General features: G+C 38.4%; 1 protein-coding gene across 4 annotated transcripts in view; it reads left to right on the forward strand.

The window, feature by feature from the left end:
• The window catches only part of dachd (dachshund d), a 108692-nt gene that overhangs the window by 35783 nt on the left and 50761 nt on the right, over nucleotides 1-22148 (forward strand). For all 4 annotated transcript variants that reach the window (XM_058393323.1, XM_058393324.1, XM_058393322.1 and 1 more), the window contains exon 2: nucleotides 16243-16358. In XM_058393323.1, coding sequence (XP_058249306.1) covers nucleotides 16243-16358 — 116 coding nt within the window. The remainder of the gene's footprint in view (nucleotides 1-16242; nucleotides 16359-22148) is intronic.

The following is a 22148-nucleotide window of genomic DNA, read 5'->3' on the forward strand; positions in this document are numbered from 1 at the left end:
TTAATAAGACGAACAAAGCATGCAATGTGAGAACATACACTATGAGTAAAACCACCGGACTTTCACCTGACATGTTTTTAATTATCTATCTCGCTATGCTCCTTACTGGCTAGCAAAAAGGGGACATTAACTGATTAACAGTGTTGGTGACCAATTACTGATGGTGTAACAGGCATAATTGTCTTGTTCAGCATTTAAAGATTAGTGTATGGTACAAAAGTCCTAAATTTCACACACACACACTGGACTTATATTGTCCTGCTAGTGCAGGATATGAAATAACTCCTTAATTATTTAGCCAATAATAATAATAATAATAATAATAATAATAATAATAATAATAATAATAATAATAATAATAATGACAATACACACATGTATAAATAGTGTTTTATTTTTAGGCATCATCTGTTTACCTAAAGAGGGATAAGCATTTAGTGATACACTTTGCACATATAGGAAATGTACCACAGCGTATTTGGATTATTTTTATGCAAATGAGTGTGTCATTCTAGGCATACTTATCTAGTGTCTAATAAAATATTTATAGGAAACAATGTACACATTAAGGCACAAATAATGATTCTATGATGTTTATGAAGTGCTAAATAGTCATTTAGTATAATCGTACAAATCACAATGACTAAATGTCATCATAAGAAGTGATGTATGTTTTTAAGGAAATAACGAAATAACGTATATGTTTCAATATACATACAGTAATAGCAAATGTCTTTTGTTTTAATCATCCTTATGGATATTTTGACCTATCTGTAATATATCTATGCAAATTATTTCATGTGAATATGGATGTTTAGTATAAAGTTTATTTTTGACAGTAATATTGAATGATGCTCCATTCACACATACAGCGACTCGCAGCGACAAAGTGAGAGTAGGCAACTTCTGGCAACATGACAGACCTTAACCGTTAGTGACTTATTGTGGGTGTGTCTAGCAAAGTGACAAAGGTGAAAAGAAGTTTAACATTATGCAAATATGGAGCAACTTCCTACTTTACAACAACTTGAAATGGAGTGAAGACAGTAGAATGACGTGATCTGTGGTAAGGGGCACATATTGATGTACATGTTGTGGAGCACATATGTTGGATGTAGTTTGATGAATTTTAGACACAAACACCAAATTTCCCTTTAGAATGTTTCAGGCAAGATAATGCCTGAATGCTAGATACAGCACCCACTGATAAATGTTATTACTATGGCGACCAGTAGTACTGTAGGAACGCATACTGGTGACTTCATAGTATAGAGACAAGTGACTTGCAGCTGTACCTGTGTGTATGTCTATGGACATACCAGCTCCAAAAAAGAAATCTTACATTACAGCATTTGGATGATTATACTATAATCTGCAGTCCAACACATTAACCACTAAACTACCACTCAATCTCCAAATTTCTTGACCATTGGTATGTGGACTTCATGCAAACCCCTTTTCCAACAAGGGCAGCTATTTATACTTCTTACACACTGACAATACTTTTGAAAAGCTTCCAAAAGTTTACAACTTCCTGTTAGCAGCAGCACAGTACACAGATGTTTGACCTCTCAAGCTGCTAAGTATACTCACTGACTCTATAATGGATGTAGTCACAACAACTTCTGGTGATTCATCTGTTCTGGGTCTTTGATGTCCTGAAGCAGACCTGATTTTGTTTTGCAGACTGTCCACCCAAAACCCACCTGTCACACTCCTCACAATGCTCCTGACCACGTTCTACTACATGGTTATCTAGCTCTAAATGAAATGCTCTAATGAATTTGTGATATCAGGGATCCTGCGCTCCATTAATCGCATTTAAAGGACCTCACAATGGTTAGCCGGATGGCTCAGGGGCCTCTCGGCTGCTCGGTGGCGAAGGATGATATTGTGTATTATGCACATTTACAGTTCCCTTTTCTCGCCTTGTCGCTGTCAAACTTACCAAATCAATGCAAGTAGATCTGAATCAGTACATTTTAGTTTGTTTGTTAGACTTTGATTTTTTACCTCTTTCACAGGATGTGTGAATGAGATTAAGGGAAATGATATCAGCGTTTTAAGGCCAGCACATGAGCACTGTGCACATGGCCTAAGTACACTTCTTTGCCTATACATATGTTCCTGAGAAAGGATCACACAAACAGAGAGGGAAAAAAAGGCTGGGTAAATGGAAAGTGTGGCTGATTACATATTCTGTTCGATGTACTAAACTGCCACTTTTCATTTCTCCACCCATTTTTTTTACACCGACTTCCCACTTTCAGCAGCCAGTGTCACAGTATCATTGCCTCTGCCTCCCAAAACCAGGAGTAAATTATCACCAATGCTGTTACTTGGAGCTTTATAGCCATTGCTGACAGGTGTCCAGTTTTTTTGCAGAACTAGGCTACTTTTGAATTTTTATTCATTCTCAACAGTATATTTTAATTTATCTAATAATATGCAGCCTTTATGATTCAGAATCTGTTTGAGAACTCTAGGTATTTTAATAACGAGATGTTGTAGCTTAGTGGTTCAGGTGTTGGGATACTGATTGGAAGGTTGTGAGTTTGAATCCTAGTTCTACAGAGGTGCCACTGCTGGGCCCTTGAGCAAGGCCTTTAACCCTCAGTTGCTCAGTTGTTTAAAAAGTGGGATAAAGTTGCTCTGGATAAGAGCGTCTGCCAGATGCCGTACATGTAGTATCAGACTGATTTTACGGCACATATCTGGCAACTCTGCTTATATCACGTATGTCATTTTGGTTTAATATTTCACAGAATACAAATTGTCATTGTCACAAATTGTCTATAGATTAATGCTTTAGAGTGAGAAGGGTTAAAATATGATTATTTTACAATTTAAGTGTATTGATGAATCTTGTGTTTATTGATGTGTTCGGTGTGAGTAATTACATGCATTCATAGGGGAAATGGTGGCTTAGTGGTTGGAATGTTTGCCTCATACCTGTGGGGTTAGGGGTTCACTTCCTGCCTCCACCCTGTATGTGCAGTTTGCACACCCCCCCATACCCCCTGCCCCCCCCCCCATGCTTCAGGGGTTACCTCCCCATTCCAAAGACATGCACTGTTGGCTGATTGGCTTCTCGAAATTGTGTGTGTGTGTGTGAGAAAGATCCCCCCCCCACTCCACGGTGCATTTTGCCCTGAGACCCCAGGGATAGGATAAATGGAACGGAAAATGGATTCATATGAATATATATTCTTATGTAATCTTATAAAAACCATTTTATTTATAAAAGTCATGATCAGCTCATGTAATTATGCGATAATAATAACTTTTATTATAAGGTTTATTTTATAGCAGATTAATAAAGTATGTATCAAATAAAGGGTTACTAGCTGGTAAATCTGAGATAGTGCTCATGTATTTGCTCTATATGGCTGCTCTATACTTCCTCTATATTCATTCTTAAAGCAACAGTAACCATATTAACACAATATTAACAGAAGTCATAAACGTGCTGGATTTTTTTTTCATTAATAATCGCTTGCAGTGGCCTACAACACAGCTTGTGTCTGTTTAACTAACCTTGTCGAAGCGAGTCAATCAAAACGGCAGTGCCTCACACTAATTTCGAGCAGATGCCTATACAGAGTTTGCAGTTGGGATTAGTTTTCTGTGATGTTGGGGAGTGCCGTGGCAGACAAGACGAGACGGGTGTGAAATAACGGCGAGGTCCAGCGTGAGAGCAGAGGGGAGAGATGTACCTCATCTGTAATACACTGTGTAGACTCATATCTGCTCCTTTTTTCTTATATTGCAGCCTGATATTGATCTGCTAAAATTGTGCCATATTGGAGCTGTCTGTTGTGATATTCATCATTCTGTCATGTGCCCTCCCCACTCGTACCGACGAGTTATTAGAGGCATGGGCTTGAAGAGGTTGAAGGCTTTAGTCGTGGGGATGTTGCAAACAATTCATCAAAAAAAGCTGAGAGAGAAGGGGGCCGAAAAAAATCTCAGGTGATGTCTTCTTTAAGATTTATGTCTTCTTGAGCTGTACATTAAGAATTATATCATCAGCCAGTGTGGGGACATGGTTTCAGTCGTGCACAGATGTGCTGAGTCAAGCTATTTGCTCTCATGTTGGGCTTAAATGGACTTTCTGCCCTCCTCATGAAGCTTTTTTTTAATGGAATCTACAGCTTCCAGGAATAAAGCAAGTGATTTACTTGGTGCTGCGGACGGGAGCTGCTGCTCTGATAAAGCTTGTCTGAAGTAATTGTCATTCTGTGGGTTTAAATGATACAGGCCTTGCATCTCCACCATTCTGCTCTGTTTGGCAGTTGATGCCAATCAGCCAGCAGGGATGAAAGTAAACTTGTTTGCGCCACATTCAATTTGTCTTTGCCCCCGCCCCTGACGTTTTCCCCCGACTGACTGGACGCCTTGTTCTTCTAAATGCTTTTCCAGTTTGCCATTGTTTGCACAGTCAGGGATTCCTCATGACGGATCACGGCGACTCGATCGCACTTTGATTCCTCTTTAGTTGGTGCAAACACGATGCTGGGGATGTGCGCCGCTCTACGGGCCTCATTTATCAATACAAACAAATGTATTTGTAAATCATATACAAACAGATTTATTCATCAATCATTCGCAAGAGCATTTACACAAGAAATGTGGTGTCCGCAGAAACGCGGTTCATTTTGAAGAAAATGTTCGCATCCTCTGGAATCTGCTGGGTTTGTGGAAATTTGTGTGAAATGGAGACTCGGTCATTTTAACATCGATTGATTGATTTACTTACAGACCAAGTTTAAATAGCTAATTTATTTCAATCCCGCAACATATTTGTGAAAATCAGTCGTTTCTTGCAAACAGTCAAAAGAAAATCTCTAAAAAAAAAAACAAATGAGGTTAACTATTCAATTAAAACAATAGTAATGGCACCCTATAAATTTAGAACTAGTCTATGGTGGCTGATACTTTTTTTTTCTGCCATAAATGCTTGATTTTGCTGCAGCTTTTTTCTTTCTTTCTTTTTTTTTTTTGGAAAACTACTTGAATTGGTGAAACTTTTTCCAATTTTTTTTTATGATAACTGTACTCATGTTTGCACCTGAATGGAAGAGGGCTTTGGCTGAATGTTTACTGAGATTTCATGTCATATCTCTGCCCAAATCTGCAGAAAATATTTTTCAACAGTATTTTGAACAGTCGTGGAATTTCCTCAATCTTGTGTTCATTTCTGTGAAAGTTGCACAGAAAGTTGCAAAATCCTGGAGAGACTGATCTTTTTTTTTTTTTTTTTCGGTTTCCCTGTGAACCGAAAGTTCTGAGAGCATCAGTACATCAAAATCTAAATCAGTTGTGTCTTGAACCTGAAGGATGATTGGCATTTATCAACATACTCACATGGATTGTGAAGAAAGTCACGTTACTGATATATGTACTGTTGGGAAATTTTAGTTAGATTAGATGGATGAAAATATTTACAAACAAGTTTACTAAAAGCTTGATAAATGAGGCTGAAGGTTAGGATGTTGAACATCATGGAGGATGGGCGATTGGGGATAAGGGGATGGGTGATGGGATGATGGGAGATGGGGGGGGGTTAAAAATCGGCGTGCAGTGTTTGTTGTCTGCGAGCTTGTTACAGTAAACAGCGTTTAAACTGATGCCAACTGAATTGATCAGGACCCTCAACTCGGCGCAGATGATTGGATCTGCATAAACAGTATCCGAGTATGCAAACACACTTGTGTGCGAGCCCGGGCCCTTGGGATGAGGCACCGTTACTTCTGGCTTGGAACTGAGAGAATCAGGGCCGACTCGTAACCTTGTTGTGCACTGAGAAAGCTCTCGCTGCTCTTATGTAAACACTTCTCTTCCTCTCCCATCATCAAGCAGTTGTGGACTCCCTGGAATATTTACATTTCATTAATTATTAAAAAAAAGGAAAAAAGGAGAATAAACAGTGGATAATTTTTGTTTAATGTTTCACAGAATTCTGATTCACAGTCCAATTAATGTTAATCATTATGAATTTCCTGTTTAGTTTCAACATTAAGAATGTTTGTTTCTAAGAGGATGCAGATCTCTGAGTCTGCCCATCTCTCCATTTCTGTGTGTGTGTGTGTGTGTCTTCTCTCTCCCACTGACTTATCTTCATGTTATGATTATATCATAGCCTTTTTAGATGCAACCATTCAGATACCTTGAAAAACAGACCAAACATGGGAAATCCCAAGTCTCTGAACAAGCTTGTCTGTTTCTGTGAAAAACACAAATTGTTCAAAAGACTCAAAGCTATTGAAATACTTTATCACTAATCTGCCTTCATGATATGGAATTAAAGTTCATACTTTTTACTTTTCGATACTACTCAATCAGTGTCTATTGATCGATTAGTACAGTGATTGAAGTGGATGAAATGTACTGCTTCAGTGTTTGATATCATCATATCATCTCATATAATGTGTTGAACAGCCTTCATATGATTGAAATGCTACATAGAATGACACAGATCTTTTTAAGACACAAAGTCTCATACTGTCTTCCAGCATTCCAGCTTAATTTGTCATAATACTTTATGAAAAACAACTACATTAGACTGATCGTTCTTTATGATATCATTAAAAAGAAAAGGGTTTGAGAAAAAGCATTATTTAAAACTGCATGTACTTAAATAACATAAATATTCGTTATAGTTTTCTACAGGCAGCGAGGTACAGTAGCTGATATGAGCACGATTTCAATAGTAGAGAACAAACATTAGTCATTAACATTTATTATTAATGGTCATAGCAACAACCCACTCCTCCACTCTTGGCATCATTCCAGCACATTGTGTGTGCATGTTAAACCTTCCTGCATTGCAGCGATTGCTCTATATGCTGCTTTGTTGTGTGTGGATGTGTGTAAGGGTGTGTGTGTGTGTGTTGCCCGCCACACTGTGTTAATCATATTGATTCCGAAATCTTTTTGCGGGAATTAATACACATCGTTGTCGAGTGCTATTGTTTGTCGGCTCTTTAATTGCAGCCCTCCGTTAATATTAAAAGCACATTAAAGTCTTAACTATTGGCCCTATCTGAAGTTCCTTTCAATGACAGTTTCATAAAACAATAGGAAGGATTAATAAACTACTTCTTGATCTTTGTTATCCTGCTCTTTTACTACGGAGAACCAATTAAGTACGCTTCAGGATGACTTTCATTTACTCCGCTCGCAGTCTGTTCTTCTGCCAGAATTCGGGATTAATGGGGAATTAATCTCCCCAGCAGAACAAGTTTGTTTTTGTCTGCTTTGTATAACATGAACATTCACTGAGGTTATGCCAACCTGTTTGTCTGTCCTCCGCCCCTTTTCTAGAGATTGATACGTATATGTCCTTGATCCCTCCATGCTGAAAATATGAGCCATTAAAAGAGAATAGCCCCCAATGATTTTTTTTTTCCCTCTGCCAGATTTTTCGAGCTTTATTAGCCATGCATATTAATGACTCAATTAATTCTCTTCATCCTCGCAAGCCGTTTGTTTGTTTTGCTTGACCTTTTATCTTAGACGTATTCACGCCTGGCTTGGCTTAAGCACTTACTGATTTTCTCCCACAGTGGCCCAGACATGAGTCGCTTTCTGTTTTTTTTTTTTGTGAGAGTGAAGCCTCCCTCTTTCTCTGAGAGTCCAGCGTGTGGAAATGTGAGAGGAAACCTGCTATTATTACACGCCGTGCCTTTTGCCTGACAGCCCACCAAATAAAATGACGGGCATTTTCTTCCCCCACCCAATTTCCATTTGCCTGGAAAACTCTTCTTTTTAATTTATGAAGATGGGAGTAAACAGGCTTGTAGTACGGAGCAGACCAGGGGTTGGAAAGCTGCCCTACGCTACATCTATCTCCCATTCAAAGTTAGCAGTGAGGACAGGAGATATAATTGAAAACTGCAGCTGGACTGTGTACAATCTTGTAAAGGGATGCCTTGGAAATTAGATTAATCAGGAGACAGACATTGTGGGGAAAGTTTGTTTCGAATGCCTGACAGTCCTGCTCTTTCTCTCATTTCAAATGTTGGCAGGGCAGCAGGCAGCTCCAAGGGAAATGTGCTCCTTTCATACTTGAGTAATTGATGAATTGTATGCAAAATGCAAATGAGAATCCATAAATCTTATGAATGACAGCTTAATTTATGTGAGCCTTAATGAATGCAGGATTAGATTTTAATTAAATATCCTCAAAGGCACCCTGACTAGTAAGTTTTTAAAGCCTTGTTTTAAAGACTTGTTTCATATGCATTGCAGCTCATGGAAGCTTCGGATCAGTCAGAGCCACTTCAGATGAAATTCCCTCACAGTTTTAAAAAGATAAGATCGCTTCTGTTTTGTTAAGCAAAGTGACTGCAATTAATAAATATTGGGATGGAAATCATATCTGCTAATCTCTGACTTTCCTGGAACTGTTCATTTACTTACATTTGATTAAGTTCGTTTATCTATTTTTTTTTTCTTTGATTCCGTATCAGATTTATAACATTTTCTGCAGTATCTTTTTAATTAAGAGAAGCGTCCATTAGGCACGGAAAAGTCAACCAATTAGGCATTCTTCATCAATTCCCAGGATGTGGAGCGTCTGCCGCTGCCTCATTATTAGTGGTAATAGAACTGATACAAAACAATTTTAAGCTTTACAATTATGGAACACAATTACAGAATCCGCACAGGGCCTTTAACGATGCATTAAAATAAGCAGCAGTTTATCACTTTTTTTTTTTTTTTTTTTTTTTTTTAGATCTTACTCATTTTTTTTTCCACGCCTTTGCTCAGTCAAGATCTGTCTTAAGTAGTCTGATAACGAGACTAATTGGCTATTGTGTGTTGATCTGGAGCTGCTGTGACCGCAGTTTGTGATAGACGCAGCCATGTAAATAAGGTGGAGGAAGGAAAACGACTGGGTTGTTAGTTCCTTTGCGGCAGTGGCGGCAATCTGATGGTTCTGCCCAGTGGCTTTTTAATCAGAGCGTGCAGTACACAAAGGGAGCAGGAAGGGCACTTTTATAACCACTCGCTCTTTTCTGTCTGTAAATGTAACACATCAAGTGCTGGAACCCGTGAAGGAAAGCGAGGTGAGCAAAAGTGTGTGTGCAGGGTGTTAGTGCTAACGTTGTTTCTGCCATTTGATTGACTACATTTTATCTAATGTATTGTTCCTCACAAAAGTTCACTGGTTAGCAGCGGATGCAGCTGTTCCCGCTCATAAAAAACATTCAAAAAAAAGCAAAGAGGGCTTTATATGAAGTGCTCGCACTAATCCATCTATCTGGATCTGATAAGGCTGCAGCAGCTACCTGGCTGAGGGGGGCTATGTGACAGGTGTGAGAGAGCGGGCCGATGGAGATAAAGCAACAGCAGCTCAATGCAAATAAAGGCAGAGATAAAACTCTGAGCTGGGATTGATGAATACCGGGGTGGCAGAGGAGCGGGCGAGCACGTAGCCCAGACTGACCTCTTTTGTGAGCTTTTTTCATTTGCTCACAGGTGCGAGAGGAGTGTGATAGCTACAAAGTGTCAAGTAACATGCCAAATTCCAGTGCTTTGCTTTTTTTAACAATTTATATTGAAAACATCCTGGGAGACATGCAGGTGCTGTCACGAGTGTGTGTCTTATTAAAGAGTTTTTCCAAAGTAAAGCATGCTTGACCATGCATGCTATGTCTACACTGTGTACAGTCTGTATTTTTTTTTCTTCTTCTAACCCTTGTTTGACCCAGTGCTAGATAGTGTAATTTGTGCTTTGTAGGAATGTTATATTGCCGTACCATATAATAATTAGCACTTATTGCTTTATGGTCATGATTCCAACATCTGCCACTAGTAAACAAGAACAGTAATTATTATTGTAGCTCATCAACCCGAATAAAGCCTTACAACTACAGCAACTAGTGTAAAGTTAGACAGATGAATCTGCGTACACATGCTGCTGTAGTGAAACAGTTTCTGTGTTCTCAGTAAGTCCTTGTTTTCTGCGCTGGTCACCACCTGAGCAGAGTAATCAATGAGGCATGTGCTGCTATCGCTGGGAATGAAATGAAAAATAAACCAGTGATAATCCCTTAGTTAAAAGGTTATTGGGGGGTGATAAAAGCTATTTTGTTAATTTATTTACTCTCTGCTGGGATAAGATAAAGAAAAGGAACAATTAGGACATTCTGTGTGAGAGATTTGAAAAGGGCAGCGACATGGGGTTAATATTTTATAAGGCCTGATTGGCGGGATTCCGGTAGAGGCTGTATTTACCGAGGCTGAGACTCCCGTGATTCATCTGCTTGTTTTGGTACGCTGTGAGTAAATGGAATAAATATCTTCATCTTTACCTTTTCCACACAGCAAACAAAAGCTAGGCGGGAAAGGTTAATTGCTCCATTTGAGGCAAATCAAAGTGAGGTGTTCTTTCGGTAAACTCCAGCTGAACAAGCGTTGACTAGAGGTTAACGTTTCAGCTGGGGATGTCAGAATATGTCTCTATCAGGCATCTGAACACACCGTTTTTTATATTTTTAGTAATAAAATAATATGTGACACTGCAAACTTTTTTTTTTTCTATGCTGGATATCCAGCTGGCATGCCACTTTTGAGCCTTGATGCAGATGCTGTGGCACACGTTTATCACACAGGACCTGAAATGTGTTTTGCTAAGTGCTAAACAGTATTTCCCCTCATATCACCTTTCCTGTTTAAAACAAATGGAAGGGGAAAAACAGATGAGAGGGTGTATTAAATTATTGCTGGTTATTGCATCGAGGTATTGAAATAGGAGTGTATTGTGTGGCTCTAATCTGATTGCTTTAGCAGTGTGGTGGGTTTGGGAGGATCATGTTCCAATGTGAACTCCTAGGTCAACATGGAGCGAGGCCATTAAAGGAAGCACGGTTCAGGGAAAGTTCACCGCTATTTTCTTTTCACCATGGTTGCAAAACAAAAAAGGAGAATTCCTACGTTTGTAACATATTTTGAACTTTGCAGCCCCAGGGGCCAGAGCTGTGTGTTATGTTTCCTAAATTGGAGCCAGAAATCGACGCTCAGTGATTGGAGAGTAAACACAGACAGAAGAAAGGTGTTTGGTTATTTAGCCTTATTACTATTGTTCTGGGTTCAGGGTTATTAGATGTTAGTGGACAGATGTTAATAATTGAGAGGGAATGAAAGATTATTATTATTTGGAGTCAGCCCTATTGAACCATGGGTGAGGTGGTTGTGGACACACACACACACACACACACACACACTGGTTCACCTAGTGAACCAGTATCGATGTATTCACTGATAGAGATTTCAAAAGTCACTCTGAATAAAGGCGCCTGTCAAATGCTGTAAATATCACTGTAAATACACATACATGTATGATTAATGAAAAAGGGGCAGGATACTGATATTTCACGACATTCTTTAAATGACTTTTTTTTGTGTTTTACATCCAGCACTTTATTTATTAGATCTGCATTGATCCAGTAGTGAGCTTCAGTATCCAGCTTAATATCAGCCTGGACTGTTGGAGATGATTATTTCCCGATTCGCTGATACGCCAAAATCGTCACATCCTCACAAAACTGTACATATATGACACTAGTGAAGCTACCTATTTGTGACCTATAGAACTTTAGGTCTCACATACATCACATATTTCTTCAAGTTTAGCTCTTTTTTTTCCCACCACAAAATGCAGATATCTGCTCTTAAAAAGAGGTCTCGAATTAGTCTTACAGCATATCTCACTCACCTCTTAGACTTTCTGCATAATCCATCTATCTGATTTTTAGAGAGTTGGATTGGTTACTAAAAAGATAGCATTAAAATAAGATCCGTACATCTTTTTAATATCAGATCTGGTTGATAAAATGTTATGAGGCTAACACGGAGTCTGGATGTCTTACAGTAACAGGCTGTACAGTACCTCTGTCAGAGGAGGAGGCGATGAACAATCATTGTGCTATAATGGCCTACTTTTCAGGATTTTCTGTGCCAGGCTATTTAAGAATTCAGTACCAACAGCTTGACAAATTGTCTGCTCCGTCTGTAATAATCCATTTCTCCTCCTGCTCTTTGTAGGCAGTAGTTTATACAGAGGCTGCAGAAATGTGGCAGAGAATAGAAAGCGCTGGTGATATTACTACAGTATCCAGTAAAAATCATTTTCTATGCTTTTTGCCATATAATTAAAAATAAGCTTTTTCATATGGAATCAGCTGCGCATGAAGGAGGTTGGTCATGCAGCACAGACACATCACATTGAATGAGAGTGAGGTATAATGTAATAGGTTTCTCATAAACAATTTTTTAGTCTAATGTTGTGTGAGAAGTAAAGGACACATACGGTATATTCATTCCACTAGGATAGTGGTAGATCTGAATCCCATCCTGGGCACGAGGTACACCAAGAGGTAATTTAGCGTAGGCAGGTGACCTCCTTGATCGAATTTTTGAGTCAGGTGGAAAGAGAAATTTCACATGAACACTCAGAGAAATGCAAAACACAGAACAGACAGACAGCTGAGCTCAAACTGAGGATCCTAAATATCTAAGTGATCATTTGCACCCATTTATAAGCACTGCCTTTAACTTTTTTTTTTTTTGAACACAGGCCACAGTGTTAAATACTGACTCATCTGAATTTGTAGTTTTTATAAATATAAAAAATATATAAGTATATCTGTTTTTACCTAGTCTACTAGATGCAATATATTCATATAAATATTTAAATAAAAAAAGAGTTAGTGTTTTTTTCCCCACACAAATCTTCAAAGTGCTGATATCAATCCCATTTCTGTTCTCTGAGACGCCCCAAGTACTCGCTATCTTCAACCACTAAAATTCTGTGTAATGTTATCCTAACAGAGGTAAAAACTGAAAGCCAACAGTGTCCTCACTAATTTTATATCAGACTTGTGTTGATAAAAGACTTAATTTGTTTATACTGATTGAAAATGCCAGATATTTAATATATTTGATTTCCGTTTCCGTTTGCACAGTATACTGGCTTTTAGAAGACACAGATTGAAGCCCGTTGTCAGCACAGAATACCAGTATACTGATAAAATTGGTTAAAATGGCTCCTTTTTGTTCCCCTAGTTGATATGGCATTTATCTCTAGTTCGGGTTTCCTGCTTTTTCGTTATTGAGCTGGAAATGGAGCCTGAATCATTGCATGCACACGACTGAAACTTTTCATAAATAATTCAGCCCATACGTTGAACTGATGACACCAAAACTGTGCACAGTCGCCCTCAGAAGATCAAAGTGATAGTTCTGTGGGAGCAAGAATTACTTTTTTTTTTTGCTGGTCTGAGGATTCTCACGTGCATATTGCTTCATCAATGTGGAGTGTTTACACACACACACACACACACACACACACAAAGAAGAAGGAAAAGCACTACAAGCAAAACAACACCCAATCCACTCCTTACTTTAATAAACAAAATGCAAGCTCATCTCTTGGCCTGCTTTCTTGTTTACCCCTTAAGACACTGGTGTCATTTAGGTAAATGTAAAACTAAACAGGCACTTGATACCCATCATTGACTTGGATAGAAAAACCTTTGTGTTCCGCACAAGTGTAATAGAAGTTTAGCAATAGTTGTATCCAACGCATTGCACTTTCCTGAATGAAGGAGTTAAACACTGGTCTGGTGCAGTCTATGTTCCTGTTGTCCTTTGTTTTGTGAGGATGGCGATGTGATAATAAACCTTGTACACTGCTCTGAATGGCCTCAGGCTCACTGCTATGGAGAAGTGTTCACTCATGAGGCTACTGCCCTGAGTTTATGGCCTCTCTTGTTTTAGTGAGCGGAATGAAGAATTTCCGTTTCAATTTCATGCCTGTCAGGAATAAAACATGATAAAATGTAATGAAACGCAGCTCATCTGCCCAGTCTTTAAATGTGCAAAACTGATGCGCATGATAGAGTAGAATGGAATGCGAATAAGTGAGCCTTAAAAAGGCCTTGAGTCTCTGCAGACAAACGCCATTTTCTGGGCCTTGCTCTTGGTCATGAAAATGAGGCTGGGTTTAGTCACTGATAAAAGTATTATCAGACCTTGACTCCATGAAGGCCCCATTCAATCACTCTCTGAAATATGCTATTTAATGAAGGTGATGCAAAAAAAAAAGACATCATAGCAAGTACAATGATACAATAGCATCTCTCCAAACAGTTGCTATTGCTTTTTGCTTTCTTTTCACCTCTGTGTGGAGTTACTGTATTATCACTGACCAGAGCCTGGTAGTGTCTTATTAAGCTGATTGGAGTTTTAGTTTTGGATTCATTGACAGTGATAGATATCAGGAAAGAAACGTCAGGAGTTCTTTCGTCGTACAGTGATTGAGAAACCACAAATATCCAGATTTCCGAACTTAGATTGAACCTAGATAGTGACTTATTCACTCGGGTTGTACCTGTTAAAAACTAATCATATGGTTAATGAATAAATGTTATGTATAGCTGTTCAGTGCAGTAGTGAAGTGTAGAGGATTAATATAAAAAGAATTGTTTTAATTTAGACAAACTTCATTTTAATACTTGTTAAACAGATCAGTCTGGAAGAGAAGTTTATACTCACTGTCTGTCTGTCTGTCTGTCTAGTTGATGATCTGTCTGTCAGTCTGCCTGACTGTATAGTCGATGATCTGTCTATCTGACTGACTGACTGACTATTTGTCTATGTATCTGACTGTCTAGTTGAGGATTTTTGCTGTTTTGGACAAGAATGAAAAGAAATATCTGTCCTTTTTGCTTGCAGAAAACCTTCTAAAATGCCACTAAACTTCTGATCAGGCTGCTCTTGGTTTGTCAGAGCAGCGCATACTATATAATAAAAAAATCTATGTGTCTCTTCTCTGAGAAAACTCATGTGCCCCATAAATTAATGTGAGTTTTCTAGGCTTATTTTTATACAAACCCTGAATCTGGACTCTTGTGATTGTATGAATAGTATCATAAATTGAGTTGCTGCTACAGTCATGTGATGTGGTCATCTGGAAGCACATGCTTTGGTTTACTTTCTCACCTTCTAACAAATGTTTAGTGAAAACAGTCTTTTACACTGATTTAAAACAAGCTCAGTGTGCTATAGGTTACAGCAGATCTAGACCATGGATTAAAGGGTTAATGTAGTGGAACTCTGTATTTAGAAAATGTTAATGCTTAATTATAACTGTAGCTGACTATAAATGCATTTAATCCCTGCTTTTATCCTTTTGTTTCCCAAAGTTATGTGCATGACGTGCAGATTGTTCCCGGTAGCAGATTGTAACCAGCAAGCATGCTGTGTTTTCTTTTCTTTTTCTATGTTTTTAATTTTAGTACAGGTTCATGTGTTTTCTTCATTTCAACAAAAGCAGACACTGTTTTGCTTTCTCAATGCATAAATGTGATTATGTTAAAACCTTACACATGGATGCAATAACTATCATAATGAGCGAGACGTACTCGCGAATCAGCTTGGAGGGGCATTTTTTCCCGGCATCAGCTCGAGCTTGTTCTGTCATTAATCATCGCTTGATCCTGGTCACTCATTTGGAGTAATAAAAGTTCCCATCATGAATGTACAACAGGCCTGAATCATTCTGTCACACTACCTTCCAGCTACGTCTCACATTAAATCAAGCAAGCAGAACATTTCCTAAGGCAGCCATTGCCTTTTAATTTCCTGAAGAACCTTAACATATCATTCATTACAAGAACTACACATATTTGGGTTTTAAAAGTCTCATAAATCAATAGTGGCCTGCCTGCAATAATTATAACAAGTTAACCTGTAATTTCCAGGACGAAAGCAGCATTCCCTGATCTTAGCATATGCAAACGAGGCAATTCAAATAGTGTAGGGATATTAATACTGAGGAGTAGGTAACGAGGTACAGCCTATGAATTATGCATCAAAAAGTAGTTGATCTTCAATAAAGGAAATGAATTCCTGCATGTAATCTAATTAGTTCTGGAAGTCTATTATGTTGAGCTGCAGAAAGCAACCGTCCTTGAAAAGAAATTTATTTACAGTGCGTGTTAGCTTTGGAATGGAATTGCATTGTGGAGTGGTCCGAATGTTAACACTAACCTCTCTCTGCTCTCCCCTTCTTCCCCCTCTCCCTTCATCTTCTTCTTCTTCTTCTCCTGCTTCTTCTTCAACTTCTTCCATTTATTTTGCTTTTCCTCCATCCATCCATCCGTTTCTCTCTGTTCTCTCACCCCCCCTCTGTGTTAACCCCTCTTCCACCCATCTTCATTTTTGTTTTAGCTCAAGACCCGGGAGGCCTCCGAAGAGGACCCAGAGTGTTACATCGCCAGAGAATCCTCACATAATGCCTCACTCAGTGCCGGGCCTCATGTCTCCAGGAATCATTCCCCCTACAGGTAACACACTTGGCCCCTGCATCCTCTCAGGGATCACTCTGGTCATCTGTTAAATGACACACAGCTCAAACTGACAGCGAGCACCCAAACTACCAGTCGTACCAGCTGACCGTTCACACGGCTCCGCTCTCTTCCACCTGCCTCGGCTAAGACAGAGGAAATTGGAGTGGAGAGTTTTCGTCTCGAAGATTATTTCACTAGATGCCGCATTCCGCCTTGAGTGGATTTTAATTAGCCCGATTAAATCCACCCTGCTTGTATATGTACATAGGCGGCTATGTGAAAGTAAGCTTATCGCCACGAGAATCAACAGCAGCTGCATGTGCCTTTAGTTCCCCTCGAGCAGGTCTTATTACACTGGAAGCTTTTGTTCTATTTGCAGCTGGTTTTCATTGGGTCAGCTTTGATGTTGTGTGCAAGAAAGTTGCCCAATTTGCATACTGGCTTCTCGGATTTTGGCTGTCTTTAATACTTATTCAAGCTTAATACACATTTGCACTTACAATTTAATATAATAATAACATTGTGATCTTTTTTCCCATATGTCAGAGTAAAAAAAAAAAAAAAGAAAGAAAAGAAAGCCACCCTCTCCCCTCCCATTTGGAGATTTTCTTTGTAAAAGATAACAGATCCAGTGCTGGTGGGTGTTTTTGAAATTCCAAACCCAGCACACAGAATAGGCAACAACCTCCAACAATGGCGTCAGTACATCCTGAAAGCCTTTAGTTTGAGGAGACGGGGTGGACTTTCTCCCCTCCTCCACCCGAGCAGGGTCAGCCTATCAATGAGACATTTGGAAAGCCAGACACCGGAGGGCAACGGAGTCGAACGTTCTGAGACGAGAGGCCTGGGTTCTTATTTACCACAACATTCAAAAACTATCACCATGAAAAAGAAAACTTCCTTGATATTAATCCTTGCTTTCAGTAGGATGACAGGTGCTCCGATCCTGACATTTCACTTGAAAGTTCCAGAGAAAAGCAACACTTTGTTACAAAGTTGTTATATTACTCTACAATAGTTTAATCCTTGAGCAGGACTCATTTCGCTAGAGTACACAAACACAGACTTCTACACTCAAACCTGTCCCGCCGGTGCATGTATTTACTTTGATCACGCACCAAAATTTTAGCTTTTTGTGCCATGTTATGGGATCGTTCTTCTTTCTTTTGCAACACGGCTGCAAACGGTTGTCAAGTGGTAAGAAAAGGTTATTGGATTTGAACAATTCCTACATTGTTATTGGTCATTGGGAAACCGAAAAGAGGCCTCTCCCTTTCTATACTGCAATACACAATGACTCAGTTACAAACCTGAAAAAGCACTAACAATGTGAAGTTGTCAGTGATTCATAAACTGTAGAACATATAAAAGCTAATTTTAATGTTTTTTTTTTTTATTATTATGCTTTACATTAAGGTTCCCTTAACTGATATTAGTTAATATGAATTGGACTATTACTCCACAAATAATCATTATTGCTTTTTGCAATTTAAAAAAAAATAAAAAATAAATAAAAATAAAAAATTTAATATTTAATTAATTAATAAAACATTATAAACATAACAAACATAACAATGTAATAAATAAATAAATAAATAAATAAATAAATAAATAAATAAATATTTTAATTCATTCTTTATTATTTGATTGCATTAACAGGTGTTCTCACCGTAAATGAATAAAATTTCTCAAAATAAGACTAGTATAAACCAGCAAATTAATTACTGTTACTGTAAATGTTCAATATTTACAGCTGAATACCAGGAATGCGTAAATTAACATCCTTTTGAAGCACACTGAATTGTCATTTTTGCTCATTTACTAATGTGAATACATTTTTAGTCATGGATTGAATAAACATTAGTGTAGGTGTATTTAATTACCATGTCACAAACATCACTTCATATGCGTTAACTTGCTTTGCTACTTTGATTTGGATGTTGTATTAACGGTTCAAATGAATGGAAATTCTTCTTCTTCATAATAATAATAATAATAATAATAATAATAATAATAATAAAAACTAGAATAAATAAAATGGAAGTAAATGATATTAGTTAAAGGTTAAACCCTCAGTTGGAACATTAATGTATAGGAAAATGCTCCTTTGTTTATTTTACAAATTTTTTTTTTTTAATGTTGTTATAGTTTATTTTATTATACTAATGAATCACCTGCTCAGCTCGTTTGCAAGACAGCATGTTATTTACAACCTTCCCCAGCAGGAATGTGATTACAGGTGTAATGCTAATGCTAGCAGTCCTACAAGTGATCTATGTTACACAACTGAAATGAATAATTTATCGCCCCAGTTCCATTATGTGAAGATCTATCTAATAAAAATCTTGAGCATGGTGAGGATGTCTACCATTAAACTGTCACTGCATGACATTGTCAAAATATTTAATGACAGCTAATTCCCTAATTCAGCAGCATGTTAGCATTTCTTGCTTGTTTGATATCTCGAATGTGGATACATAACTGAAGATAATCATCTTAGTAATGCCACTTAAATATCAAGTTATAGGAGCAGATATGATGTATGACAAATAAGGAGTGATACAGAGACTAGCAAACATTCATGTGAGAATCTTTAGCTAATGTTTGTGTACACTTACTAGGTTAATTTACACCGATGAGCCATTACATTAAAACTTCCTGCTTAATATTGTGTAGGTTCCCTGTGTGCCACCAAAACAGCTTTGACACGTTGAAACATGGACTCCACAAGACTCCTGAAAGTGTGTTACCCAGCACTAAAATGTTAGCAGCAGATCTTTTAAGACCTGTAAGTTGTGAGGTGAGGCCACTATGGATTGGACTTGTTTGTCCAGCACATCCCACAGATGCTCAATCAGATTGAGATCTGGGGAATTTGAAGGCCATGTCAACACCTTGAACTCTTTTGAACTCTTCGTCATGTTCCTCAAACCATTTTTGAACAGTTTTTGCAGTATGTCAGGGAGCATTATCCTGCTGAAACAGGGCACTGACATTAGGGAATATCGTTGTCATGAAGAGGTGTACTTGATCTGCAACAATGTTTAGGGAGATGTCTTAAAGTTACATCCACATAAATGCCCACATACAATGGTTTCCCAGCAGAAAATATTTGTCTGAAAGTATCACACCCCGTCTACCGTCTTGATTTCTCACTGGTGCCATCTCTTTACTAGGTAAACAACACACACACATCTGACTGTCCACTTGATATAAAAGAAAAAAAGTGGTTTACTAGACTAGACCAGGCTCTTCCATTGCTCCATGGTCCAGTTCTTATGCTCGCGTGCCCATTGTAGGTGCTAGTGGTGGTGTTCAGGGGTCAGCATGGACACTCTGACCAGCCTGTGGCTACACTGCCCCATACACAGCAAGCTGCAATGCACTGTGTGTACTGGCATCTTTCTATCACAGCCAGTATTAACTTTTTCAGCAATTTGTGGGTCCATCATTGAGCCTTGGTAAGTACAATTTGACCGTTGTCTATCAAAATCACTCAGATTCTTACATTTGCCCATTTTACCTGCTTCCAACACAGCAACCCAACAACTGACTGTCCACTGTAATGAGATAATCAATAATATTCACTTTACCTGTGGCTAATCAGTGTATCTAAGCATTAAATTAAACAAGAAGCAGAATACTTCCAAGAACTGAATAAGCATTCTTACTTACTACATAAAAATACTCAAGGGCATGTAATGCTAGTGAAATCTCAGACAAGGATCTTATCTAGTATGTTAGCTCTGGTACAAACAAAGCAACCCAAAATAATAGCACAACGTGTTCCGGGTTTCAATATCATATTATAAAGCTATTTAACAAAACTATGCCATATTCTACAAAATCTTCTACTACCTTCATCGAATCTGTGAATCGGCTTTTCGGAAAAGCAGCACCTAGTGTAAGGAGAAGGACATTGTGAGGCTGTAAAATATTTGCAGACACACTTTACAGATATTTTAGGATTGAATATGTAATAAGATTGTTTATACAGATTTGTACATGACCGAAGAAAGATAGGCTTGTTGCCAGAAGTATATTTGTGTCAGAGCAAAAGCGACCTGTGATTAGAATGGAATCTGGATCCCGGATCCATCGGTTCAATTATCATTGTTTTGGACTCTCAACAATAAAAAATAATCCATACTGTATTCATGGACAAGGTACTGATTACATTTGCTTGCAGTCATCTTTGATGTGTCACAGGGCTTTAGGCTCACACCGTACACAGCCTATCTACTGCTAATTTGCTTATCTGGCAACGTTACAAGTAGTACAGCACGTGCCAATACACCGTTAATTCATTCTTTATGAAGTGTCAGAAACAGTTATAACATGCCATATCTGGGAAGGTTCACTTTCAGCGAATTTCATGGAAGATTTGTAATGAGATGTTGCCAAATGTTTCAACCTGCTTGAACATTAGCTGTGCACTCGCATTTTGGACAAATCTTGAGATGTTCTTCTGCCGAATGTCATCCTCTTCTTATAGGATGGGATGTAACAAGCGAGCGCCCTGCTGTTTTACACCATGCCCCTTTCAGTTTTGATCAGGTGACTCCATTTAACACGCATTAGCAAAAAAATGTCCCAGCTGAATCTAGAAAATGATCAGACAGCATGGAAACCTGCAGCTTGCTCCAGGCTAAGCGCGCTGCCAAAACTTATACATGGAGCTTTCATTCACGGTTATATTAAAGTTATTTGCATGCTGTTTATTTTAAGCTTGGGCTGTGAACAGGAGGGCATGCTTCTCCCTGTTGATTCTCAGAAGGAGGCACGTATTCCCCTTAAAAATGCTAAATTATCTTGTTAGTGTGTAAGCTTGATTATCTCATAACAGTTAGGATGCTGTTCGGATTTGGAGACCTCAATAGTACAGGTGCTGTACTCTCAGGCCCTGTCCAGATGTGTACAGATATTTCTGAAAATGTAGATTTTATTCTTTCTACAAAACAATTCTTTCTATATGAACATCATTTACAAAACCTCAAATGTTCACATGTTTTAGTACAGCATGTTTCAGTACAACATGTTTCAGTACAGCACATTTTAGTACAGCATGTTTCAGTACAGCACGTTTCAGTACAACACGTTTCAGTACAACATGTTTCAGTACAACACATTTTAGTACAGCACATTTCAGCACAACATTTTTCAGTACAACACAATTTAGTACAGTACATTTTGGTTTAACATGTTTCAGTTTGACACGATTCAGTACATGCTTAAGTACAGCACGTTTTAGCACAGTAAATTTCAGTACAGGACCTTTTCTATACAACAAATTTCAGTACGGCACATTTCAGTACAGCACATTTCAGTACAACACGTTTCAGTACGGCATGTTTTAGTACAACACGTTTCAGTACAACATGTTTCAGTACAACATGTTTCAGTATAGCACATTTCAGTACAACACATTTTAGTACAGTACATTTCAGTACAACACATTTTAGTACAGTACATTTCAGTACAACATGTTTCAGTACAACACACAGTACATTTTGGTTCAACACATGTCAGTTTGACACGATTCAGTACATGCTTAAGTACAGCACGTTTTGGCACAGTACATTTCAGTACAGGACCTTTTCTATACAACTAATTTCAGTACGGCACATTTCAGTACAGTACGTGTAAGTAAAGTAAAGTCTTGGCCGCCCATGACCCTGTCGCTGGTACACCACTGTTCCTTCCTTGGACCACTTTGATAGATACTGACCACTGCAGACCGGGAACACCCCACAAGAGCTGCAGTTTTGGAGATGCTCTGATCCAGTC

This window comes from Hemibagrus wyckioides, linkage group LG06 (assembly GCF_019097595.1).
Source record: "Hemibagrus wyckioides isolate EC202008001 linkage group LG06, SWU_Hwy_1.0, whole genome shotgun sequence".
Lineage (NCBI taxonomy): Eukaryota > Metazoa > Chordata > Actinopteri > Siluriformes > Bagridae > Hemibagrus > Hemibagrus wyckioides.